This window comes from Trachemys scripta, chromosome 7, assembly GCF_013100865.1.
Source record: "Trachemys scripta elegans isolate TJP31775 chromosome 7, CAS_Tse_1.0, whole genome shotgun sequence".
NCBI lineage: Eukaryota > Metazoa > Chordata > Testudines > Emydidae > Trachemys > Trachemys scripta.
This window is the reverse complement of record NC_048304.1, coordinates 56,838,963-56,865,887: the sequence shown is the minus strand read 5'-3', so window position 1 is coordinate 56,865,887 and position 26,925 is coordinate 56,838,963. Positions and strand designations below refer to the sequence as shown.

At 47.4% G+C, this 26,925-nt stretch overlaps 1 protein-coding gene across 4 annotated transcripts; it reads left to right on the top strand.

Annotated features, from left to right (window-relative positions):
* On the top strand, positions 1-26,865 carry NOLC1 (nucleolar and coiled-body phosphoprotein 1). 4 transcript variants are annotated; one of them, XM_034776185.1, is made up of 14 exons: positions 1-230; positions 1,595-1,650; positions 4,323-4,453; positions 9,229-9,353; positions 10,675-10,828; positions 13,692-13,789; positions 14,574-14,727; positions 16,595-16,762; positions 18,214-18,300; positions 19,430-19,570; positions 20,643-21,227; positions 21,579-21,694; positions 22,079-22,159; positions 22,469-26,865. In XM_034776185.1, the coding sequence occupies exons 1-14, from the start codon at positions 120-122 to the stop codon at positions 22,625-22,627; spliced, it is 2,166 nt and encodes a 721-aa protein (XP_034632076.1). In that variant the 5' UTR covers positions 1-119; the 3' UTR covers positions 22,628-26,865. The 4 variants fall into 4 exon arrangements, with proteins under 4 accessions (XP_034632076.1, XP_034632075.1, XP_034632073.1 ...); XM_034776184.1 differs by having other exon boundaries at positions 9,226-9,353; positions 13,695-13,789; XM_034776182.1 differs by having other exon boundaries at positions 2-230; positions 9,226-9,353.
* The last annotated feature ends 60 nt before the right edge of the window (positions 26,866-26,925 follow it).

The following is a 26,925-nucleotide window of genomic DNA, read 5'->3' as shown; positions in this document are numbered from 1 at the left end:
GCGGATACATACGCCCCCATCCCCCCCTCCGAGGCTCCGTTTGACCTATGACCCCACAACGTAGTGCGTTCCCCCGGCCGGCACACGTGGTAGGGGCGGCCGGCTGACGGCGTGGAAGCATGGCGGAGTCGCGCGTGGTGCCCAGCGATCTGTTCCCGCTCGTGTTCGCCTTCCTGCGCGACAACCACTTCGAGGGGGCGGCGCGGGCCTTCGGCAGGGCGGCCGGAGTGGTGAGGGGGGGCCCTGAAGTGTGGGGAGCGGGGGCTGGCTCGGGGGAAACCCGAGGGAGGGGACGGGGGGGCTGAAGTGAGGGGACCCTGCAGGGGAACTGTGCCGGGGAGACCTTGGGGGGCTGTGTGGGAGGAAGGCCCTGAGGGTAGGGGGGTTGTATTGGGAGAGGACCCTGAAGGCATGGGGTTCTGGTGGGGAGGGGGAACTGTGCCGGGGGGCCATGAGGAGAGGGGAGGTTGCAGTTGGGAGGTACCTGTACAGGGAAGGACCGGGAAAGACGGGTTTTGTGGGGTGGGGTGGGGGGGGGCGGGGGGTAGGGGGTTGTGCATTCAACTGGAGTGTTTGACTCATGTCATTATAAATTGAGAATCCTGGGGCAAGTTCCCTCCACCCATATGCTGTACTTTCACATTTACCTTCCTCTCAGGCCAGCTGTATGTTGTATTCGAGACATGAGTCTCTGCACAGAACCTCACTGAAATTGCAACAAAAACGGTGGAAAGTCATTGCAAAATTGGAAGGACTCCCCCTAGCTTTCGGCAGCTCTCCCTGCTCTCTCCCCACTTTTTCCTGTCTCTTCATAATTTGATACCAATAGTGATAACTCTTCCGGAATATTTTTTGTTATCCAATCAATATGTTAAGTAGATATTTTCCCTTCCTATTAGGTTACATTATTGCAAGGCTTCAGTATATGCTTAACTCTACATACTGAGTTGTCACATTAACATTAATGAAATTACTCAGTGCGCAAAGTTAAGAATAAGGCTACGTCTACGCTACAAACTTTTGCCAACACAGCTTTGTCGGGTTGGTCAGCGTCTGAAGAGGAGTGATCCCTGATTGACAGCTATGCTTGCAGAAGTTGCTGCTGTAGACACAGCTATTCTAGCAAAGCTGCACTTTCACTGATGTAGCTTGTTTCACTTCTGGGGAGTGGCTTTACTATGCTTTTACAAAGCGCAGCTTTGTCAGTATAAGCTGTGTCCATCCTAGAAGCACTTTGCTGGGATAGTATACTAGTTAAAGAGCTCCTAGTGCAGATGTAGCCGAAGTGTCTGCAGAATCTTGGCCTTAGTTTTTCATAAATCTATAGGTGGTGGAATGTTGTGTCCTAAATTACTCAAGTTGTCTCGTTTTTAAGATAGCACAGAGGCTTTTTAACTTTAGCTTCTAATGCTTATGAAGGTGTTTTATGAGCAATACGTTCCACTTGCTAAGTCTACCACCTGTTATACATCAATGCAGAAGCAGTTGCCTGTGGGGCAGAGTTTTCCATTCCACTGACAGTATGGGAGGCACTCCTTAGAGAAGTCTGTGTGGTTTGTCAGTGCTAATATTCCTGTATGTTTCTGGTTTACAGACAGACCAGGATCCTAATGCTGCTTCTCTCTTGGATGTCTTCAACTACTGGCTGAAGTAAGTGTCTCCCCTCCTGGAATATCTATTGAGACAGACTTAGCCTGTCCATATCTGGAATATTTCTTTTGGTTACTTTCTATTGCAAACTGACAGAGCTCCCAATAGAATCCCTGAGACTCCCCAGAGGTGCTCCAGCAAAACCCAGGGAAACCAAGCTTCTGGTATCTTCTGCGGTAAAGATATAAACAATAAGTTCCCAGCCATCTGTATCCATCATAAAGAAGGCCTGTTTTTAAAAAATATTTGCAGGGCACTTCTAATCTGCCTTCTGCCCACAAAGTTCCAGGCTGCCATTTCAGGAGCAGCTTATGGCCCTTTCAGCCACTTTTAACTCTGTTTCAAGTGAAAAGCTAAAATGTGAGTTGTTTGGTATTCCATACTTAGGGTCTGACTACACTGGGCAGTTACCCCCAGCTGGATAAGCAACTTTGAGCTTAAAGAACTCCAGATCTGGGTCACAGGTTTTTCTGTGTAGGTAGAGGTGGTAAGGCTCAAACCAGGTAAGAATCCATGTTAACTGTGTAATGAAGACCTATCCTTAGTTTTTGTAAAATAATGTGCATTAAAGTTGGCTGCTGGGCAACAAAACAGCTGTTGAAAGGGCAGCTGATCTCAGGATAAGAGCTAGGGAGTGGGGAAAATAGGCCAGATAGTTCAGGAAACCTTAAAAGGATTAGAGAAACAGTAAAAATAAGGTATTACAATGTTTCCCTCTTTCTTTATTAGTGGTTACTGTCTAGTAGATATGCATGAACCCCACAAAACCACTTGTTTTTCAGAATTGTAAAATGAGCCATGCTGCAAGCTAATCCAGTTGTGGCCATTAAGAAGCTATTGGTGAACTTTAAGTAGTTAGACCCTATGTCTTCAGCCTCACGACATAGCTGAGCCATGTGCCTGCAACCTGCTGGTCCACACCCAGCTATGATACATTGCTGTAAAAGTACTACGGAAGCCAGGTTGGTTGGTCTGTCTAGAATCCAAGTCTGGTAATTACGCTATGACCCCCAAATCCTCACACCATAGTGCTGCACTGCTCTCTGCCCCCGAGTCTGTTTATTCCACACCAGAGCTTATTGCTGTCTGAGACAAGAATTTATTCAGTGAGCGTAAGGTGAGGTTATTAGGGACTGAACAACTGATGAAAGAAGCATGGGGGACCAAGGGCAGTTTGAAGCAGAAATGTATTCCTGCAAGCTGGAAAGGTCTGCAGGCTCATGATCCCAAGGGAGCTGCCTCAATTGCTGTGTTCAGGAAGGAATTCAGAGGTTGGTGGTTATGCTTAAAGCAACTGCCAGTGCTTCAGAGGGTTATGTGTAGTGAGCTTAGGAACCCCCATCTGATCTCTCACATGAACCCCAGAATGAGAATCTTGTTTAAAACAAACTATTCATACACCAGAGATGCTTGGAAAATGAGGTCATGCAGCATGTGAATCTCCTACCCCTTAGTGTAGAGAGAGGAAATATCCTGATAAACTCCTGAGGAGATAAGTGTTCTGCTTTTCTCATTTTCTCACAGGTTCTGTTGTTTTTCTCTACACAGCTCCCTCGTGTGTTTTTAAAACCCAAGATACATATTTCCAGATTCAGGGTCTTTTGAACAAAGAGATCCCTTATTTTGTGTTGAATAAATCTATTTAGTTGGCAGGTTCACCCTGATGTAGAGGAGACTGGTATGCAAATGACTTGAACCTGGCAGTTGTGACATTATGTACTTCTCCATTGTAAGAATCCTCTGTTTGTATTATCTAGTCTAGTTAATGCCTTCAAAAGAGGAACTGAGAAGCAAAATTGAAAATTAATTGCACATATAAAACATAAATTAAAACTTAAAATTAAGGCAACTATCAGAAAAGAGGGAAATGAAGAACCAATAAAAGTATACATAATTCAGTGATTGCATTTTTGAGAGTATAAATGCAAAATATAACCTATGGCTTCAATTTATTAGCCTTTGGTGTAAGCATCATCAACACCTTCAGCTGCATCATTAAAGAGCATTAAAGGTACTACTGTAAAATAATAGAATTGAAAACAACCATCTGTAATAAGCCATGTAAGCTAATAAAATCCTTTAACATACTATATGTAAAATCTTTGTCTGGTTATTTTAACTGGAGGACCTCTTAATTAGCATCTTATCATAGCTCTAAAGAACTAAGTTATCTGTTGTATAAAGAGAACTCTTAGTGCAGATGGACCAGGTCTTGAATCCTCACTGAGAGGCTGTAGCCACTTTTCATTGCCACTGCACACAACAATATACAAATAGTCCTTTCCTGTATCTGCAAACACCTGAGTACAACTGAACACCCTGCCCACCAAGATATAAAAAAGAAAAATCACAGAACTAACATGACATTGGCAAATTGTCACATTGTTCATTCTGTTTGTAGTATCCGTTCCTCCAGCCCCTTGTCTGTCTTTTCTATTCAGATAGTAAGCTCATCAGGACTGTCTCTTACACTGTACGGTGCCCAGCACAGGGAGGCCCCAGTTCTGGTTGGGGCCTTCAGGTGCTATTGTAATACAAGTAATGGACAGGAATGTGGGAGGGTCCAGTGTTCTCGAGAGATAAGCTGCTTTGCTTGTAGTAGAACAGGCGAAATGCTAGGAAACTCTCTGGAGCTGGGAGAAACTGTTTAGAACTGTCTTTCTCCTCCACAGATCCCCTGATGCTAAGAAACGGAAGGCTGTTCCCAATGGACCCCCTGCAAAGAAGTCCAAGAAAGAATCGTCCTCGAGCAGTGATGAGAGCTCCAGTGAAGAAGATGAGAAAACCACAGCCAAGAAGCCAGGTGGGGTTTGCAAAAGGGCGTTGGGCTGGGCAAGTGGGCATGGTAGACTTGGGAAAAGTTCTGAGGTTGGATTCAGAGCTTTGCAGGTTGTGTTTAAGGCTTTGAACAGCAGTCATGAACTGCAGGATCTCAGTTCTGGTAAGATCTGTACCTATCCCCGATCACTTGCACTTTTCACTTTACATACTCATCCTTCATAATGTTTTTTTTCTCAGTTTGATTATAAGTAAAGTACTAAGCTTGCTATGAGTATAAATCAGGCTTTGTAGCAGCTGGAGGCAAGTTGTATCTGCACATTGGCTGACGCTGGATAGGTGCTTTAACTGCAGTTGTCCTGTGAGCTGCCGGATACCAGAACTGATTACCTATCATGGGGCTTTCTATAGCACTCATCACTGAAGTATGTAGGTAGAATTAGATTCGTGACTGCTCCAATGAGTTCTTCCTGGTAGTTGGTCATGGTAGAATGATCTAAATCATGATTTAAATCACTTGATTTTTGAAAATTTATGTAAATCAGGTCGAGACTTTGTAAAACTAATGGGAAAATTTGGCCTATTGCAATTTTAGTCAAAAATGTATAATGAACTAAATCAGGGGTTCTCAACCTTTTTCTTTCTGAGGCCCCTACAACATACTATAAATACTCCACAGCCCACCTGTGCCATAATAACTAGTTTTCTACATAGAAAAAGCAGGGCTGGCATTAGGGAGTAGCAAGAGGGCAGTTGCCTGGGACCCCATGCTGTAGGGGCCACTGCAAAGCTACATTGTTCAGGTTTCAGCTCCAGCCCCAGGTGTCGGGGCTCATGGCCCCCAGCTTCCTCCCTATGAGGTGGAGCTTTGGCTTTCTACACTGGGCCCCAGCGAGTCTAATGTTGGCCCTGCTTGGTGGCCTCCCTGAAGCCTGCTCGCAGCTTCAGGGACCCTGGACTCCTGGTTGAGAACCACTGAACTAAACTATAAATGGTTTTAATTGCCTTTAAAAATGCCTTTTAAAAGGGTATTTTACATGAGCTGCTATAGGCAAAATACTGAAAATAAAAACCTTGATCTTGCAAATACTTAGGCAGGTACTAACTTTTCTCACATGAAGGGTCCCATTCACTTAACCAGGACTACTCATGCTCCAAGTCAGAGATTCTAAAACTTCATTGCACCACGACCCCCTTCTGACAAAAAAAAATTACTACATAACCCAGGAGGGGGAACTGAAGCCTGAGCCCACCCGATCCCTACCATCCCGAGTGGGGGTGCCAAAGCCCCACTGCCCAGAGGTGGCAGGAAAACGTGCATGAGTATTTGCAGCATTAGAGATTAAAACTGCAACCCTTAGTGGTCTGAAGTCTGTCACTTTAAAACAAAATTGCTTTATTGTTAATGAAAAGTTGAGATTTCCAGTACACTAACAAAGTTACTTTGAGCTTATCCACAGTTCAGAATTTTCAAAAATAGCTTATTTAGGCTCCTGTGCTCATATTTAGGCACCTAAATGATGCAGGAACACAAGTCCTGTTGATTTCAAACCCTAATGGAGGTGAATAGCAAAGATTTTCACTTGGGGAAGTTTCATGTGTGGGAAGGTGGTGTGATTTGCACCACCTTGCTTTTTAAAATTGCTTATCAATTTTGAGTTGGTGTTCTCACAGTATAGATATTAATGAGGCCCCGGACTTGTCTTTTTCAGCATAGATGAGCATCCACTGTGAAACTTCTTAGCAGAAAACCTTTGGGTTGGGCAAATGACACACCAAGTAACTTGGGAAAAGTTCTTAGGCTGGATTCAGAGCTGGTGCTTTGCAGTTGGTGTTTGGGTCTTTGAATAGCAGTCATGAACTGGCTGATCTCAGTTCTGGTAGGATCTGTCCCAACCATCCAACATTTGCACTTTTCACTGTACGTGCTCATGCTGCTAATGTAAAATCTGAAATGTAATTAACAATTAGGAAACTAAAGAAATAAATACAAAACATCAGCTTCAGAAATAGGATCATAAAATGGGAAGAAAGTGAAGAACTAGCATTGTATATAAATAAAAAGCTGATTTAAATTAAAATCATAATTAAGAATTTTTTTTATTTTAAGTTTTGTTATCCAGCTTGCTGGTGCTGGAGTACCAGTTCTTCACTACCCTGAATCTCATTGTGTTTGGACATGCTATTTCAGTCTTCTCCATCCCCTGCTATTGCCCAGTGCTCCTAGGTGCGCTTTCCTCAACTCCTTTTCATGTCTAACTTACTAGGTTTATGACATGAGAGGGAGAATTCCCCTGGTGCTTAAAGTATGCTGTCTTGTTCTGCTGCTGTATAGTGGGTCCAATTCAGCCCTGGCTTAAGTTTTTGCCGGTTAATTGAAGTGAAGAGAAATGTGCCTGCTTATGCTAGGGCTGAGCTGAATTTAAGCCATATCTACACTAGCACTTATGTGGGCAAACCTTATGTTGCTCAAGAGTGTGAAAAAACATACCCCTGAGCAACATAAAGTTTGCCAGCATGAGCACTTGTGTGCACAGCATTATGTCAGCAGGAGATGCTCTCCCACCAACATAGCTACCACCACTAGTTGAGCTAGTTTTATTATGTCAAGGGGAGAGCTCTCTCCTGTCAGCATAAGGCGGATAAACAAGCAATCTTAGTTATCTCGGTACAGCTGTGCCGCTGTAAGCTTGTAAGTATAAACATGGCCTTAGTAACTGCAGTGAGGGCCCTCAAGGAAGGGATTAAATGATCTGAAAATCGGGGGGGAAAAAAAATCTCAAAAGAGGAGAATTGGGCCACAGAGCAGCAAGTCAGGAAGTATTTAGTGAAATTTCCTGCATTAGCCTCCATTGATCAGGCTTGTCTTTGTATTGCCCTGCCTCAAGACCTCCTGGTGGATGGAGGACAGCTGGCGGTCAGCTAAGGAAAACGAAAGCACTGGGGTCTGATGTGTATTCTGTCAAGGATGTGCGACTTCCCCCTCTCTCAAGGTCCTGTGTCCCCTCCAGTGCCCCCCTGGGTTAGGCCCCTCACTTGTAACGTGTAGAGTGCTTCCCTTTTCAGCTTTGCTTGGTGTTGCACCCATATTCTGTCCAGCTCACGGGATGCTCACATTGGTTGTTGCTGTGAACAGATTCACAGGAGATGAGGAGCAGACAGCAAACTCATAGGAGTCGGGGAGGAAGGAATGAAGCAACAGGAAACTGAGCTGAGACTTAATTTGGCCCTTCCCAATCCTGAATTTGACCAAGGCTTTGCTCTTGATCTTCTAAAGAAAGTTAGGAACATGATTTCTAGCTAGACAATTTACACACTGTATCCAGCAGAGGAAGAAAGCACTGGCCAGGAAGGAGTGGATTTGGCTAAAGCAGATTAAGCCAATGGGCCTGGCAGTTCCATAGGGCCCAGCAATTCAGTGAAGCAGTTTTCATAGAATCATAGAATATCAGGGTTGGAAGGGACCTCAGGATGTCATCTAGTCCAACCCCCTGCTCAAAGCAGGACCAATTCCCAACTAAATCATCCCAGCCAGGGCTTTGTCAAGCCTGACCTTAAAAACCTCTAAGGAAGGAGATTCCACCACCTCCCTAGGTAACCCATTCCAGTGCTTCACCACCCTCCTAGTGAAAAAGTTTTTCCTAATATCCAACCTAAACCTCCCCAGCTGCAACTTGAAACCGTTGCTCCTTGATCTGTCATCAGGTACCACTGAGAACAGTCTAGATCCATCCTCTTTCAGGTAGTTGAAGGCAGCTATCAAATCCCCCCTCATTCTTCTCTTCTGCAGATTAAACAATCCCAGTTCCCTCAGCCTCTCCTCATAAGTCATGTGTTCCAGCCCCCTAATCATTTTTGTTGCCCTCCGCTGGTCTCTTTCCAATTTTTCCACATCCTTCTTGTAGTGTGGGGCCCAAAACTGGACACAGTACTCCAGATGAGGCCTCACCAATGTCGAATAGAAGGGGAATGATCACGTTCCTTGATCTGCTGGCAATGCCCCTACTTATACAGCCCAAAATGCCGTTAGACTTATTGGCAACAAGGGCACACTGTTGACTCATATCCAGCTTCTCATCCACTGTAAACCCTAGGTCCTTTTCTGCAGAACTGCTGCCTAGCCATTCAGTCCCTAGTCTGTAACAGTGCATGGGATTCTTCCGTTCTAAGTGCAGGACTCTGCACTTGTCCTTGTTGAACCTCATCAGGTTTCTTTTGGCCCAATCCTCTAATTTGTCTAGGTCCCTCTGTATCCTATCCCTACCCTCCAGCGCATCTACCACTCCTCCCAGTTTAGTGTCATCTGCAAACTTGCTGAGAGTGCAGTCCACACCATCCTCCAGATTATTAATGAAGATATTGAACAAAACCGGCCCCAGGAACCAACCCCTGGGGCACTCCACTTGAAACCAGCTGCCGACTAGACATGGAGCCGTTGATCATTACCTGTTGAGCCCGACGATCTAGCCAGCTTTCTATCCACCTTATAGTCCATTCATCCAGCCCATACTTTTCTTTGGAAACCCATCATCAAAAAGCAGCTCTCTTGGTTTTAAATGATGTGATAAAATACCTGGATCCTGTAATGACCACTCAGTGCAGGGAGTGTCCTTTTCAGTGGCACAGCTTGTGCATGGCAAGAAAGGAGTGCTTTCTGTCCCTTGGCTAGTCATTGTGGAGGCCTCTGCTGCACTCTGTGGGAAGCTGAGGTATATGCCTGAGTCTCTGAACAGGACATGACAGCTGCAGTGAGGCTGGGAATGAATTTGTCATCAGTGTCTGCTCTCCCCAACACAGCAGCTAAGTCAGCGCCTGTGCCGAAGGTGATAGCAAAGGCAGCGGCTCCTGCCAAAAAAGCAGAGAGCAGCAGCGAGGACTCCAGCGATGATTCGGACTCTGAGGAGGAAGAAAAGAAGCCAGCACAGGTCAGCTTTTCCTTCCTGTCCTTTCCAATGCACGTACCACAGTAATGGAGAATCTTAAATGTGACCAACACTGTGTGGGGACTGGAACTGCTCTTGGGGCTGGGGGTTGGCTACAGAGCATGGGTCCTGGATCACTTATTCTATTTTTCAGGCTTTAATCCAGACTCAGGGTGATTTTTGCTTACACACTAAGCTCTTTGAGGTAGAGGACGTGTTCTTAGCTCTCTATAAAGCTCTCAGCATGTGACTAGAGCTCTACGAATAAGTTAGTCCTGTAACATGCAATCTGCTGGTGGACTGGTTCTAATGAAAGCAGAGGCAGATCTATAGGGTGCATTTCCCATCTAGTATTACAATCTGCTTCTCTCCCATGAGACTGAGACATACTGCTGTGGCCTGCTCCTGTAACCCGAGGGGAAGTGTGCATTTGTTTACACTGCCACCAGAGTAATCAGTGTATAAAATGCTCAGGAGAAAGAGGGTGTTATCCCTAATCACCATCTGTAAATTAAATAGTAGCATGTAACTAGTGCGGGGGGGAGAGTAGTAGTATTTCCTCCCTTTTCCCTTTGTGCTGATGCCACCAAGCTGAGAATTAATATCTGGAGCTGTGTTCTTCATGAGCAAGACACGGAGCTGAGGTACCAGTACCCAATTAAGGCTGAGGACAAGGGCTAAGGTGCCCAGCCAGCACTGTTGAGCCCTCAGACTAGCGCTTTCTCATAGGGAAGGGGACCACCAGGCAGCTACAAACCCCAAATCCATCCCTGTTTGATTGCTCTGGGTTGGGTTCTGAAAATTCACGTGCATGGAAGAGACCCTGGGTGGATTCCAATGGGCCATCTAGGATAATCATCCATGTGTTGGGATTTTCAGACCCAACTTGGAGCCATGCCTTTCTGGTGGTGGTCTTCCCTCTGGGATAGTCACTAGTCTGAGGGCTTAGTGCCCTCTTTGGGCACCCTGACTCTTCGCTCTCCTCATCCTCAAGTCTCTGTTGGGTACATCTGCTCCCTTTCCTGTTAAGTGGGAGAGAGATCATTCCAGCTTGGAAGTAACGGGGTGCAGGGAAAAGTGTCTCCTGCTGTTGAATCTTGGGGAATTTTCTGTACATTTGGGGTTATGCGCCTAAAATAAAGCATCAGCTCTGCAGATTAAGAACCCCGAACTCAAGGTTGTCTAACATTTGACTGGAAGTGCGTACAGATAATCGGTATAGAATGGGTGTGCCAGCTGGACTGTTGTCCTGTCTCTCACTCCTCTGGCCCTTTAGGCCTTGTTGACTAGAAAGGTCTCTGATTAGTTTTTCCTCTCTCGATAGAAGGTAACCAAAGCCCAGGCCAAGCCAGCTGCCACCAAAACCCAGCCCCAGAAGAAGGCTAAGAGCTCCTCCAGCTCAGACTCCAGCAGTTCAGAGGATGAAAGACCAAAGAAACAGCCGCAGAAGCAAGTGGCAGCCAAAACAGCAAAATCAGGTACCTGGCTGCACTGAGCAGATGTGTGTGAATTGGAAACCCCGGGGAAGAACCTGGGGTCTAGGTGACCAAACAACCCAGTAGAGAAGATACCATCCTAGTATGGCCACTCAGGTGACCCAGTCCAACTTGCTGTTTGGCTAGGATCACTGATGATGGGGACCTGGGGCTGCACTAGTAGCATATATTAGGCTTTGATTTCTGGAAATCCAGATATAAATCTGATCACAGGTTAATTGAATTTGGTCCTAAATGGATAGTTATCTCATGGCCTAACTAGATCCAGTGGTTGTCACCAATCCCTGACTAATTGCTTGGGCCATGTGCTGCTTGTTAATGCTTTCCACTCTTTGAGCCAACACTAACTTAAGTTAAACTTAACCCTCAACCTATAGTTATGGGACTTGGAATCAGTGGTGTCACAATAAATTCCCCCAACTGGTACTAGCCTAGTCGGGTTGTCAGAAAAGTTAACGGTAAGAGACATTTTTTGTTTAAAGTTGGCAGTAGTCTTTTTAAGAAAATTAGGTTGTACGGAATCCAAATATGGTTGTTCCAAAGCTGTATGTTGTGTATAAAGGCCTCTACAGAGAGAACAAAGTAACACGTGGAAATCACTTAAGTCATCTTTATTTACTTTTAGTTTAGGATCAACATATTTTTGTGGGATCTTAATGAGTTGTGGGATGTAATAAGTGATTAAATATGCACAACCTTTTTATAAAGCTATTGAATTTCAGTTTATTTGCAAGAGGTACTGGACATATTTTAATACATTAAACAACCATGAAAGGGCTTGTTTACATGGCTTTTATAACCTGAGCATTCGCACCTTAAAAGAAAAGTGTACAAATAGAACACATAATCTCAAAACATCTGTTTTTAAAAAGAGTGAAAATATTTTCATGACAAAACATTAGTAAACATTTTAATTCACACAAGTTAAGCACACATGTTAAAGTTGTACAGGCTATCTACAATGCAAGCGGCTGCATCATCCTTGCTGATACTGAAATCTTTGTGGCCAGTGTGGGACAAAGCATCTCCCTGAATTTTCAGTGCAACATATTACCTGTGACAGAAATAGGTCATCTTGGGGGTAGCCATCTGGTCATCTTGGCAAGAATCCATTGTTTGTGAGATGGGTACATATTTATACTTGATTCAAACTAAGAGTTTGTCTCAGCAGCCAATTGATCAGGCAATAAAATGACATAAATCCCTAATAGGAGCTTGGAGTTTTCCAGTGTATGATGATCTACAGCAGATGTAGGAGTGTGGAATTTCCACGCCAATTTTCTTTGCAAGATTGCAGTAATATTGCCAAGCCATGACTTTGGTTGGTTGCATGCTGAAGCTCATTTTGAAGCCAAAGCATTGCTGTGTCAGTAATTGTGGTGCCCTCACTCTTTTTCATCACGGACTTCATAAATGGGATGTAACAAGTCACGTAGTACTTGCCTTCAGGAGCTATGAGGTCACTTACTCCAGCTAAACAAACACTCATTTTGTGGTCAAATACAGCTGCCTTCATTATCTGTTCATTCATCTTGAGTGTAGTTACAGAAATGAGTCTGTTTAGAGTGCACTTCTTGACAAAGCATACAGCATCTCCAGGCCATGAGTTTCAAAGCATGGGACTGTCTTGTATTTGTTGGGATCACTACAGCTTGCCACATGTGATTATATCAGTTGCAGATATTCTTGTTTTCTATAACTTCTCGATTTTGCCTTTGTCAGTGTAATGGGCATAGCAATTTCTGTCTCACATGACTGATATGCTGTTCTGAATGAAAGATGCACTCAATTCTGTCAATGGCCTCTATTTGCTATCTTGTTTTTTCTTTGTAATGGCTGTTGCCTCCCTTACTCTGTGCAATCCTTGTTCACCTGCTTCATGCAGGTTTTCTTCACTTGATTCTTGGCAAATAATGCGGAGATTGTAGGAAGCTGGCATGGAGCTCTTGAGACTCCTTCAACTGTAACCAACATGAGTGTCATAAACCACCACCTCATCTAACTAGTGTTGCTCTCTTTATTTGTAAAATACACACACACACACACACACACACACCCATACCCATACCCATCACCTCTGTTAACTCTGCTCTAACTTCAGAGTATTATGTATATTAAAACAAGTACTAAGCATGCAAGAAAATGAGCATTATTTCACGTTACAGGAAAAATAACTTATGATTAACTTATTTCTAATATAAGACAAGATGGGTCAGGTAATATCTTTTATTAGACCAGTATTACCTCACCCTCCTTGTCTCTCATATCCTGGGACTAACGCGTCTACAACTAGACTGCACACAACTTATTTCTAGTATGATAAAGTGATTACTAAATGCTCTACAGAATTGAATATTAGGGAGCAATAGATGTTAAAACTATAATGTATGTCTCTTCATTTCTGTACTTAGTCGACTGAAAAGGAATTATGCCAAACTGATTTTTGCTCACAAGTTCATGCACATGCTGTTGGTATAGCAAACATTTCTGAGGAATTTTGGTGGCGATCAAGTGTGAGGGTCTAAATGTCAAAATTCAGTTTAGTAACAACCCATTTCTGAAAATAGCAGGTTCAAATTGTGTTGCTGATTTATAATAAAAAATGCCTCTAATCCTCTTTAGAGGCCTGTTTGGTCTATAATGAAAAAAGCAGTCTGCAGAGAGGCTGTTTAGAGCTGTCCTGATAAACAGGAGGAGAATGAGTGGCTTCCCAGGAGAGGGCTGGGAGAGTCTTGCCTTGTGCAGAGTGGGGAGCTGGTGCTGTCCAGGACATTTTTTGCATTGAGCGTGATTACCATTCCTTACCTCTCATGTTTTCTAAACCCTTTCTTTGCCTTATCTCCAGCAGGAAGTAAAGCTGCCCGCAAAGCACCCAATGGCAAGGCAGAAAGCAGCAGCAGCAGTAGTGTGGATTCTGACAAGGAAAAGGCTGCATCAGCAAAGGTAAACGGTGACACAAGCATGGATGACTCCATTGGTGTGAGAAATCGAAGAGTCTCTCTGTCCTTGATCCAAGGGTTGTGTAAAGTAACCCCAAAACTGCACAGCAGCTGAGTGCACGCTCATGCAGTCATTGTAGGTTTTTGCAACATCTTGCTGGGGCTTTGTGTCTTAGGAACCCCACCAACAGTCTTCTCTGCTACTGGGTGATCCATTCCTCTTTTCTGAGCCAGGAACCCCTTTTAGCTTCTGCATGTTGCACCCTCTGTATGGCTTGCTTTCCTGTTGCCAGATGTGCTACTCTACCAGCCTTACAAATTCCTGCACTGCTTCTGCAGTCCCACTGGGGAGAGTGTTAGAGCAACTTCCCTGAAATAGAGCTGGACCCCAACAGGGGGAGCTCTTAGAAACCTCCCCCAGAGAGCTCTCACTTCTCCCAGATACCTCACTGCTAATGTCTCAGCACCCCTGACAGTGAGTGGTGGTGCCCCATCTCTCTTGCTCTCTAGCTACTAATGTTCTGTCTCGCCTCTTCTCAGCCAAAGAGTCTCCCGTGTAGGAATTTAATGTGAAGTAAGAAATCCTGATGCTCTGATGGTGAGGCCTGTAATGTGCTTCCTGGCATTTGAGAAATTTCCCTAGTTCCTGGCTCTATCCTGCAAATCTGATGTCCAGTGAAGAGGGGACTCTCTTAACACAGAGTAGGGGTGATGTCTGGGCAGCACCTATCTCTCAAAGCTCAGTCTCCTTAACGAGGAAGGTATTTGTCTGTCTTCCTTGCAATAAGGCTGTTCCCAAGAAAACACCACTGCCCAAACCTGCAGCCACCCAGGCACCCCCAGGTAAAGCAAGAGCCCCTGCCAAAGAGAGCTCCAGCAGTGAGGACTCTTCTGACAGCTCGGAGGATGAAAAGCCAGCCTCAAAATCAAAGCCGAAGCCCGGTGAGTACCAGAAACCATTGCTGGTACTGTGGAGAGGAGGCCTTCTGCCACTGCTAGCCCTAGAGAGGTTTAGCTGCCCATCTCTGCTTGGTGTGGCCCAGAAGACTGAGTGGTGGTGGCGGCAGCAAGCACAGAACTGCAGGGGCTGTGTTCTAGCTGCAGCCAGGTGAGACATGGCTTAAACCTCAAACCCAGACCTTCTCTTGAGGTGAAAACTATGTTGGTTGCATCTCTTATGTGGTCATTGTCTCTGAGCATCCTGCTCTTCAGAGAGCTATTAGAGGCTGTTCTCGCGCATGATTCCCAGCCTGCCTAGAGTTGGGAAGAAAATTGCCTGTGGGTAGATCAGTCCATAATTGTGCATTATAGGGCTTCATGCACCTTACTCTGAAGCAAGTAGTGCTGGCCAGTATTAGGCTGGGTAATGAACTAGGTGGACCCCGTGCCCTGGTCTAGTATAACAGTTCCTAGGACTCCAGTAAACAGAGAGAAGCAAGCGTGAAATGTAGATGGGTTTCTTTACCTGGCGGGGAGGGGGGGTAGTTGAGGCGCAGAGCAGTAAATGAACAATGCACAGTTGTCTCTGTTCTTTACCGGACCTAACAGAATAGAAACACAAATATGGTGCTGTGCACATTCTTGTCTTTGTTTGTTTCTTTTGCTTTTTTGGTAAAAGTGGTTATCTGTACAACAATTCTGTTATGTCAAAGCATTTTTAAATTTACTTCAGAAGTCCAAATAATGAAAAACATATCTGGGCGGCTTGGGTCTGGGGAGGGGAGGGGAGGCATGGCTGTGAGTGCCCCGGGACTCCTCCGGGCAGGTGGGAGGCTTGGGGCTTTGGCCAGCCTGGAGCTCCTCAAGGGGGGCAATCTGGGCTTCAGCCAGCTTGGGGCTCCTCCAGGCAGATCGGGGGGGGGGGGGGGGGCAGCTTGGGGCTTCGGCCAGCTTGGGGCTCCTCCGGGAGGGGTTGGGGGTTTGTGGCTCCAGCCGCTGAGGAGACGTGGGGTCTCAGGGCTCCGGCTGCCAGGGGAGGTGGGGGCTAGCCTCCCCAAAGGGGGGTCCACCCACTGCCCATGCGCCTGCTGCTCACCTCCTGCGTCCCTCCTCGGTCCCCCACCTACTGCTCACCTCCTTACCCCCGCCACTTGCCTCTTCACTCCCCTGCCCCACACACCCCCTCTGCCCACCATGAGAACCCCCACTCACTGGGTGACTCACTGCTCACCTCCTCACTACCCCACTCGTAGCCAGACCCCTGCCCGCCTCCTCGCCCTGCTGCTGGCTTGCCGCTCACCTTCTTACTCTCCCGCCACACCTACCCCTGCTTCCTCTTTCACACCCCTCTCACCCCCCACTGCTCGCTTCTTCACACACACACACACCCCGCTCACTTCCACATCTTGTTCCGTGTGTTCCACGGTCCACCTGTCTCTCCAGAGAGGTGGCACGTGCAGGAACAACAGGGATGCTTTCCCTCCCCTCCACTGCCCAGGAAACTGCTGTGACTGTAGGGAAAACCCCTGGTGGCCGCATGCGGCCATGGTGCCCGCATTTGAGAAACTGGATTAGGCCATCCAAATCTAAAAGGGAGGAATGCTACAGTGACACCACAGCAAAGGGGAGTGGTGCTGTTGCTGGAGGAGTCAGGAGTGGCAATACTTCGGGGATGTCCCCTCCCACCATACTGAATATAAAACCGTTGATCACAACTGTGCAAGTGACTAGGAGCAAGTAGCATAACTGGCTTGTTTTATATTGTTGCCTGGCTAAAACAGAGAAGTCCAGCATGACGCGTGCCGTATTTGCCAATGTGCAGGGCTGGTGTGTCTGCATTGGTGCCCCCGCTGATCCTGTGTCTTTGTAGGTCCATACAGTGCGGTGCCACCCCCAAAGGTCTCAGAGCCAAAAAAGGGCAAAGCAAAGCCCTCTCTTGCAAAGGCTCCTGGGATAAAGGCCGAGAGCAGTGACTCCTCAGACAGCAGCTCGGACAGCAGCGATGAAATGGAGCAGGCACCCAAGAAGGGAACGACAGGTGGGTAGTGGGGAGAGGGAGGCTAGGAAGGGGTCATATTAGATTGTGCAGGAAGTGCCTGTGTGGGGTGCAGTCGGTTCCTGGCCACAGAGTGGCTTCTGAAATTACCTGACAATTGTGGATTACGCTGCTGTTTTTGCCTTTTTAAAGGTCTCAGAGCAGCTAATATCTGTCCCAAAACAGGCTCCAGGAGCTGAGCTTGAGTTCCAGACTGTGCTCAGTCCCATCTCTAATTTGGACATGAGGTCAAATAAACCGTACTGGAATTCCATTTACTTTGGTGGAGTTATGCCAGGGATGAGTCTGGCCCATTATTGAAGTTGGCAGAGGCCTTGCATTGGGTTAATGTATTGGGTTATGTGAATGAAAATCCCTTCTGTATCTGATCCCCCCCGCGTATGTTGAGTAGGGGAGCATGTGCTCATGTGCGATGCTGCATTCTCAGCCCAAGAATGGGCTGCAAGTTAGGCCTGGTCTGTAGTGTGCCATGCAAGGGGACAAGGAGCCCTGACATCTGCCTACTCCAGGTGGTTAGGAATCTCAGGGGCTGGGAATCTGGAGTCCTGAGTTCTTTGCAATGCTGCCCACGGGTGAATTGCCTGTCTTTTCTGTCCAAGAGGCTAATAACCCACCCTCTTTTTTTATTATTATTATTTTTTTAAGGAGTCCAGTGGCACCTTAAAGATTAACTGATTTATTTGGGCATAAGCTTTCATGGGTAAAAATACTCACTTCTTCAGATGCATGGAGTGAAAGTTACAGATGCAGGCCCCTGCCTCCCCTGGCAGCCGGAGCCCTGAGACCCCCGCCTCTCCTGTGGCTGGAGCTATGACCCCCCCTTCCCTGGTCATTCTATAACAGATTTAAAAGTCACTATTCTTGAACAAAAAACTTCAGAAACAGACTTCAAAGAGAAACAGCAGAACTAAAATTCATTTGCAAATTTAACACCATTAATCTGGGCTTGAATAGGGACTGGGAGTGGCTGTCTCATTACAGAAGCAGTTTTGCCTCTCCTGGAATTGACACCACCTCATCTATCAGGGGGTAGCCGTGTTAGTCTGTATCTACAAAAACAACAAGGAGTCTGGTGGCACCTTAAAGACTCATCTATTATTGGGAGTGGACCACATCCACCCTGATTGAATTGGCCCTGTCACCACTGGTTCTCCACTTGCAAGGTACTCCCTTCTCTTCATGTGTCATTATATAATGCCTGCATCTGTAACTTTCACTCCATGCATCTGAAGAAGTGATGTTTTTTACCCACGAAAGCTTATGCCCAAATAAATCTGTTAGTCTTTAAGGTGCCACCCGACTCCTTGTTGTTTTTTGCGGATACAGATTAACACGGCTCCCCCCTGATACTTGCTACCCTCCTTTGTAAAGCTCTTGCAGATCCCTGGATGAAAAGTGCTTTGTGAGATTCATGGTAATTATTTCTCTTGCAGCCAAAGCAAGTCTGGCTAAAAAAAAACCTGCCCCAACACCCACTGTGACCATCAAGAAGGGTGGATCCAGTTCGGACAGTGACTCCGGTGAGTGAGGGAGCAGGGATTTGAACTTTTGATGCAGTGACTGCACATGTCCCCTTTCAGCCCAGGGTCACTCAGCTAGGACCCAACCACCTCTTTGCTAGGACTCTTAGTGAGAGTGAGTCTGAGCTCCCTGCAGTGTCCATGGCAAGGTAAAGGGCTGCCTCTGAAAACTGCAGCCTCCTGTATTGATGTGGTGGGAAGCACAAGTGAGTGGGCACAGACAAGAACAGTGACTAGTCCAGGAAGGTCTGCAGATTGCAGGGTGGTGAAGGGTATTCCCTAACAAGTACCTATGGTGGGATTAGGAGTTCTTGTTTTGGATCCATTTTTGGGCTTTTCAGGTCCTCCATAACAGAGTCATGGTTGGAACCAGGTGTCAATTCTCTAGGTGAAAAATATCCCCCTTATGCCAGGTCCAAGGTGGGGAGAAAGAGGAACCTTTTTAAAATAAATCTTCAGTTCCATTTGGACCACTGCTAAAACACAGTCTGGAGTGTGGAACAGAAAACTCAAATGGTGTCCTTTCCATCTTCCCAAGTTCACTCCAGTCTGTTCCCCTGTTCTTTTTGTCATTGATTCCCTTCTCTCTGTTTCATTCTGTTCTTTGATCCCCACTACACACTTTTTCTTTTCTCTCCATTATTTCCTTCCTGGCTCTCTCCTCCCTCTTTGCTCTTTCTTTAGTGAAGCCAATACTCTTTCTTCAGTCCCCTAGTTTCTACACTACTCCACATCCACTCAGCGCCCTCTCACTGCACGCACTCTTACGAAGGGGTGGGCCTACCTCCTGCTGCTGTTCCTCATTCTCCCAGCAAAGAAGAAACATGGAAATCTTTAGGGCACATTCTCAGCCCTAAGTCCTCCAGCTCCTGTTGCCTCCATTCCCTGGGACGGGGGCAGGAACATAGGCAGGAATACTTGCTGTGGTGCTCTCTGGCTCTGCTGTTGGCCTCGCCTCACCTCACTTGACGATAGTAGTCCGGTGAGTGGCAGTGGTGCCTCCGTAAAGTGTGAGGCTCAAGGCCACAGCTTTGCCTAAAATGACTACTGTCTGGGGTCCCTGGTGGACTCACTTGGTGGTATACCCCTGAAACGCACTGACACTTGCGGATGTGCTTCTCTTGTCTAGATTCCAGTTCTGAGGAAGAGAAGGTAGTGACCAAGCTCACTGCCAAATCACTTGCAGCGAAGGGTCCTGCCAAACCGGCGAAGGGTACTGCCAAGCCAGGACAAGCAAAGAAAGGCTCCAGCTCCTCCTCGGACAGCTCAGGTATCAGGACAGGAAGGGATGGGGATCTCACCCCCACCACTACTGAGCAGGTGTGAGTGCCGTGCCTACCCTCCTAGTCTGTGTTCCCAGCTGTGGTACCAAGAATACAGAGGCACAGGGACACTGTCTAATCAAACAGACTTGATATTTGCTGACCAATTCCTGATGATAAAAGCTAAGCATGCAAAACCAACCCCATGCAAAGTGCCATTCTCTTGGGCATGAAGTGTGGGGAAACAGGTACCCGCTAATGCTTCATCACTCACAACTCCTACACCTCTGCCGCATAGCTGAAATACAGGGTACTGGGGAGCTGTTCGGCATGTATTTTTGTTTGTTGGATGAAAAGCCACAAGGGGGCTGAACTTAATTCTCCAGTGGGAAGAATACAAGGGAAGGAGGAGGACAGTCCCATCTCTAACCCATTTCTCCAACAGCCACTGTCCATAAGAGTGCTTGTAAACCACACTAAAGAGCTGCAGCACTGTTTAAGAGCAGCTAGTGCAGTGTGTTGCCTTGAAATTGTAAACCACCCTTCTGAGGGGTGGGAACAGGAATGGCCCCAACTCAGCTCTGATTTTTAGTGCCATTTGATTCTGTGCTAGTGGCAAGTTCCCAGGGCTCTTCAGCCATGTTGCTAGGGCCCAAAAATCATTCTTGTTTGGCAGTATGTGTGGTTAAGTCCAGTTCCTAGTGGGCAGGTGTCTGACACAACCGCTTGTCCCCCTGTGGCTGTCTCAGCAGAGGTAAAGCATCACTTGGAACATGGAGACTGAGCTCCCCGTTGACTTGGAAGAGCCACTTCTGAGGGTCAGAGTTGAGATGTGCTTGTGGGGGGAAGAGATGGCGGCTGCCCATGCTACACCTGCTCTAAGCAGATCCCATAAATCTCTAAGGCTGTTATTCTGCACCTTTCACAGAGTCCCAAACCAAACAGGTTTTGCTTAGGTACTAGTGTAGAAGGGACTCCAGTTACTGCTCCTGCTTGTCTATTTTGGTCTGGCTGAACAAGTGTGTTCAGTACTTGGCTATTCTCATTGGCATCTTCTTGTATTGGAAACTTCCCTCCCAGATTCTGACAGCTCTGAGGATGAGACCCCTGCAAAGCCTGCAGTCAAACCAGCTCCACCTGCAGCCAAGAAGCCTCCTGCTGTGGCAAAGAAAGCCCAGAGCAGCTCTGACTCAGATAGCAGCTCTGAGGAAGAGAAGAAAGCCCCTCCAGCTAAGCCAGCCAGCAAGACAGCTAAGCCAGGGTCCAAACCCTGCACCCTGGGCCCCAAAGACGGCAGCTCAGATTCTGACAGCTCAAGCAGTGAGGAGGAGCAGAGCAAACCAGCAGTGAAACCAGCCAGCAAATCACCAGGGGGCACTAAAGCTGCTGCAGGGAAGAAAGCAACTGCCGCTAACAGTAGCAGCAGCTCGTCTGACAGTTCCAGTGATGATGACGAGAAGCCCAGAACAGCAGGGACTCCAGTCGCCGGGTTGAAGTCAGGGAAAGGGGCACAGAACAGCTCCAGCTTGGTGAAAGAGAAACCAAAGGCTTCATCCACACCTGCAGCCAAATCGCCGGCTACAAAGAAGCCAGAGCCCAAGCCAGCGGGTGGCAGTGAGAGTAGCTCCGAGAGCTCCAGCGAGGAGAAGGGAAAAGCAAATGGAGGTAATCTGTGCCAGCCACGAAGGGTGTCTGTCAGGCAGTGGGTGTTGGAGGGCAGAGCTTATGTGGAGCCGTCTTCCAGAAGCGGTTTCCTAAACAAAACTCTGCATGTAACCAGCAGCACCTCCACACACTAGAGGATGGTTGCCCAAGAGTTCCTTATCCAGTGCTGCTGCTCTAGATTGGCCATTAGTGGAGTGTCTGTCATTGTTCCTGTACCACCCTACTCCAGACAGCACATGCTCACGGTGCCAGCATACCTCAGTCTGACTTGTGTCCCAGTGGAGAGAGACTCTGCTCCCCTTCCCCAGGTGGAGGCTGGTCCCATTGAAGTCTAACTGCTATTGTTTTTAGCAGGTTCGATTAAGAAGAAGCGGAAGAGCGAAGATGACCAGGAATTGGAGACACCAGACAGTAAGAAGATTAAGACCAAGACCAGAACGCCACACTCATTTCCCAAGGTGAAGCAGGTGAGTGAGGAGAAAACGTGCTGAATCTTTCTTGTCTCTCAGTCCCAGAAATCTGCACTGCTTTCCCTGGTGGTCGAGGCTGCAGGAGATAGTCTCCCCCTCCTCAGCCAGCCTAAGTGCCCCTAATGTGGAGCCCACAGAAGATGCACATTGTGACCCCAGCATCTTTCTGGGTGAGGATGACTGTATAGACTCCCTCTGGATCCCCTCTGTACTGTCCTTACTGTCAAAGGGAAGGATCACAATTTCATGTGGCCTGGAAAACTGGACCAGGGAGCAACTAGAATTTCCCCCAGTTTAGTGTCCTGCATTGTTATGTAGGCCAGCCAAGAGAAGGCCATGTGCAGGTATTGACTTAAGGTGACCTATGTTTTTCTCTAACAGCCAGCTGTTCCATTCCGACGAGTAAGAGAGGAAGAGATCGAGGTGGATTCCCGTGTAGCTAACAACTCATTCGATGCAAAGGTAGGGACGAGTCCAGCCAGAGCAACAAAAACTGGCCTGTTTTGCCCCGAGAACGCAGGTCATCTGGGAAAGGGTTTTCATGGTGCTTGTGGGGAGCTCTCCAATCTGAATCTCTCCCACCAGGAGGCTCTACTGGGAAATACATGGGCTCTGGCTGTGAGGACCTCCCAGCCCCTCCCACAGAGGAACTGGGTGAAAACTCCTTTTAGCCCTTGGAAGTCGTTACTGGGTAGTATACAAAGCAGGACGTAGTGTTTGCCATGTTGGCTGTTGAGTGCTGACCTGGCCCCCCTCTTCTTTATCTCACAGAAAGGAGCTGCAGGCGACTGGGGAGAAAAGGCCCACAACGTACTGAAATTCACCAAAGGCAAATCCTTCCGCCATGAGAAGACAAAGAAGAAAAGAGGCAGTTACTGCGGAGGTGCTATTTCTACCCAGGTCAATTCCATCAAGTTTGAAAGTGACTGAGCTGCAGTTGGCTTGGGAGTCCATACCCCATCCGTCCCCCAAAGCCAGCTGGATGGGCATGTGAACCGAATGGACATGGTAGACCCCAATCCTGCCTGGAATTTAATCCTCCCCACTCTCTTGTGGGGAGAAGGTAGCCCTTGCCATAGGATGTGGAAGAGCGGCTCGATGCTCCCACGTTATTTCTGACTAATTCTGGCATAGCGCCTGGTGACACCAGATCCTACCCGAGTGTCCTAATTTTGTACAGTTTTATTTTAAAAGGCTGGTGGTGCCATGGAGTTCAGGTTCCCGCCCACCTTGTAAAGCAAAGAAAATTTATATTTTCAATGAATCCGTTTTTCTTTTCTAGCCAGTTTAACTGTTGAGACCTGTGAAATTTAAAGTACTGTAGCTTGTTTGTGGCTAGGTCTGAGTGACCTGCGGTTACAGCTCCCTCGCTGTGCACCTCCAGCTTTACAAAGCACATCTCTAGAGGGGCAGAGTTTCTTCTACTTCCCTCTCTTTAAGGCCCCCTCTTTCAGCGACTGTCTCTTCACCCAGGGCAGACCCTGCTGGTGCCATTAGGCAGGGTCGCTAGAGAAGCAAAGTGCTTTTCAGCCAAGAGCATGTTGCCACCAGCGTGAGAAGCTCAGGGTTCAGGTTGCTAGGACTTCCCTCTCCCTCCTGCACCTTTGGCACTGACGTCAGAAGCTCAAAGCCCCAAACTCTGGGGGAGTTTCAGATGTGGTGTTCTTTCATAGGGAAGGTACAGGCTATGGAAGAAGTGGGGACACTCCTGGCTGCTTGGCCACTTTGGGGTTTGGAGAATCCCTTGGCCCAATAGAAAGGTTAAAGAGGCAGGACCGATAAAGCCTCTGCCCCCCGCCCCCTTCCTCACCTAGCTCTCCACTCCCTTAACTCAGGGATGTTCTGACATCAATGATTTCCCCAAGTCCTCTCTAGGAATCTGACTCCCCAACACATGCTTTGTCTTAGCCATGTGCAATGCAGCTGGTGGGAGGTTGAGATGAATGTAACACGATTTGCCTTAAACTTCTCCCCTTGGCTGGATCAGTTGCCCTTTTCCTGCCTGAGAAGCCCCTTTGCAGAAGTAAAATGCCTGTTGCCCTCCATGCTTTAGTGTCTGAAAGACCTGGTGCCAGAATGGAGACAGCAAGCAGAAGTTAGTCCTGGCTTTAAGTACAAGACAGGCAAGTTGCTGCAGCCTGATCTCCAGCATGGTTGAAAGCCTGAGGGCCAGGTAACCCAGGGCCTCATTTCCATCCTCCCTTTCCCTCCCAGCAGGATGGAGCCCTACAGATCTTAGACAGCTCTGCCCCCAGCGAAGGGCCCTGCTATGGTATGTGTGAGAAGCAGTGCCAGATAATTGAGTGTTGGAGGTGACTAACAAGCCACCCCCATGCACATTAACTTATTGCAACTTGTTGGAAGGAGCATCCCAGCACCGCACCTTCATGCTTGCATAATAAGCCTCATCACTGGCTTCTTTCCATGCAGCAATGCACATGCTCAGGAAACCAGGGCTATTCTGGAGAGTTGGAGGGTGGGAAGAAAATACCCTCTGCCTTCCTGGGTAGGCTTTTGGAGCAGAGTCCCAGCTGGGACCTGTCAAATACCCTTCTCTGTCCTCCTCACCTGGCACGTGAATGACTGAACTGTCAACATTTTAAAGAGTTTTAAGTTTGGGGGGCGGGGGTTTGATGTGTGAGCACACAAGTGTCTCCTACAATAAAGAAGCTTGTGTTTGTAAGTTATGTGCATTTCACTGATGGGTTTTGACACTTGGAATGGGGGCGGGAAAAGGAGGGGGAAGCTATTTATCTGTGACAAGATGCACCACCTTGTCTGAGGTGTGGTCAATAGGTCTAACTGCATTTATCTGGATTAGGTAGTGGTTAGTCAGCCTCTAATAGCAGTGTTCTTACCCAAAGGTGGCACTGGACAATGTGAGATAAGGGATGGCCCATGCAGCTGAGAGCTAAGGAAAATAGGTGAGTGGAGGATATCAAGAACGGAAGGATGGGAAAGAATAGAAATGTGTAGGAGTGTGCTCTTTGCAGGAATATGAACAGGTGTAATGAGTGCACAAGAAGCTAGCCTGGGTGCTGGTGAGTGGAGTGAGGAGCCCCTGTGCTATTTGTCTTTACGTAGTGCTGGGACCCCCATTCATGTTCCTGGAGCCCATGGTGCTAGGTGCTGTACAAAGAACAAAAAGGCAGCCCCTGCCCCCAGGGGCTTATTGTCTAAGTAATGCAGGTTATGTCAACGGATCTGGTCAGATACTGGTTCTAACTAACCTTTTATGCAGCGGTGACGTCTCTGCTAAATCTGGCTTCCTATGTGCCGCAGTGGAGCAAAACCTGTGTGCAAAGAACATAATGGGGGAAAAAATCCTTAGGTAAATATCCATGTAAAGAAGTTGTCTGCGTGCTTCACCTGCTATCTGAACACATGTGCAGGGAAGAGAAGTTCTTATGCCTGCATTAATTCAAGGAACTGACCAAGGTCTTATGTACTGTGGGTTTGCTGTGATGCTTTTTTGTTGCACTACAAGAAGTGCTGCCAGGTGGTGGTGATGGCAACATTCCCTGTAAAGCAGCAATTTTCAATATACTGGGCATGTCACAAACATGCTGCTTGCGACTTTCTCTATTCCCAGGGCAGGGGTGGCGAGGGCTGGGCAGTGACTTAGGCAGAATGGGGCTCTGTGGCTGCTGAGGCAAGAGTGGGATCAGAAGGGGCTGAAGCAGCTCCTGAGGAGCAGGTAGGAAACAGGGTGGTCAGGCTGGGGCCATGCGTAGTGACCCATGGTGAGAGACATGAGCCACCAGGACCTACCTACCTTCCCAGCCTGGAGCCACCCCCACTGCCAAGTCTCAGTACCTTTCCTTGCTCCCCCTCCTATCTCTGACACCCCAACTGTCCCCTGCTCCCCATTATAGTGCAGCCACCTCTACATCCCGTCTGCTCCAGCCTCCCTGTACTCCCCATTCAGAGCAGCCAGCCTGACTTCACCCCTGCTGCCCTTGACTCTCCCATTGGGCACAGGCTCTGGCCTGGTGGCTGCATCACTTAGCAGCTCCCTGTGATGGAAGTGTTGGTGCAGGGCACCTGTTTGTGCCCTCCCTCTGGGGCTAAGCTGGCCATACTCAGTCCCATCTGGGGCAGGGGAGCAGGGCAGCCAGTAAGCCCCCTCAGTGACCCTCTCCCTTTGTCCACAGTCCACAAATGGATGTATGGGGGCCTAGACACCAGTCTTCCTAAGGCATGTGGCCTGGGTCCAAAGTTCCCTGTAAACTGCATGCACATCATGTCCACTTTTGTCTGGTCACCTTTGCAGTTGTAGTGTGCTATAGAGGGGTGAAAACACTATCTACTATAGGATAACTACAGGTGTTTTCTTCTCACTTGTAGCCACACCGCAGTGAGTGAGTCCTTGGTAAGACCACATTGGGTGGTGAGGTTAAGGGAATTGGTAAGCCATTTTGGGGTAACACACTTCTAGAGCCCTTTACCTCTGCAGCTGTACAAGGTTCAGCCCTCTCACATCTCTTAATTTTGGTGTGAAGTCATTAGGGGAGCTGGTCCAATAACACCAGCTGAAGGGCCAGCAATATGTGTCATGTACTGCAATGCCTGGAGATCAGTACCAGGTCAAGCTGAACACATGCAAGACAGCCTTGATGCAGAGGGGAAGAGGGTACTGCTAATTCATCTGTGACAGGTATGGCAATTTCTTGCGATATCTTAGACAAACCTTATTGAACTATGTTTCAGTATCCTAGGAGCTCATTGCATTAAAACTGCAAATGTTTCTTTGAGGTTGTGTGTAACTTGCTTAGGAGTCATGATTAATGTAAGCCTTGGGCAGTGCTACCGGCTGTAAAGGACTCTCTTAAACAATGGGCTAAAGTAAAGAATAAACTGTTAGTTGTTAGGAAATACTTGGGAAGAGGGGAATGTAAAGGTCTGGAGGAAGGCATGATCTTCTAAAACTTCACCCTTGGGGTGGGACCTTGGTCTAGGAAGTATCTACTCCCTGGAACAAGAGGCCCAAACTGCATAGAGGAGTAACTTCCAGCTTGTAGTGACAGGAAGACACTGTGTGGGGTTTGAAGGACATTCACTGGCCACAGCACTTGTTGGGGATGATCTCTGGTGAGCTCATTAGCATGTGTGTAGTTTTTGATTGTTTTCTCTGTAATGCTTTTACAATAAACTCAAATAACTAGAAAGCTGTGTGGTAACTTAACTGTGTCAATGACACCATTAGCTGACTCTGCTTAGGCAGTCTT

What these genes read in the sequence shown, in the direction of transcription:
- NOLC1 (XM_034776182.1), top strand. Translation starts at nt 120, where the DNA reads ATGGCGGAGTCGCGCGTGGTGCCCAGCGATCTGTTCCCGCTCGTGTTC. An exon ending in ACCCAAGAAGGGAACGACAG is followed by an intron (nt 16,763 to 18,213) that starts GTGGGTAGTGGG and finishes TTTCTCTTGCAG; the next exon opens with CCAAAGCAAGTCTGGCTAAA. An exon ending in CTCCTCCTCGGACAGCTCAG is followed by an intron (nt 19,571 to 20,642) that starts GTATCAGGACAG and finishes CTTCCCTCCCAG; the next exon opens with ATTCTGACAGCTCTGAGGAT.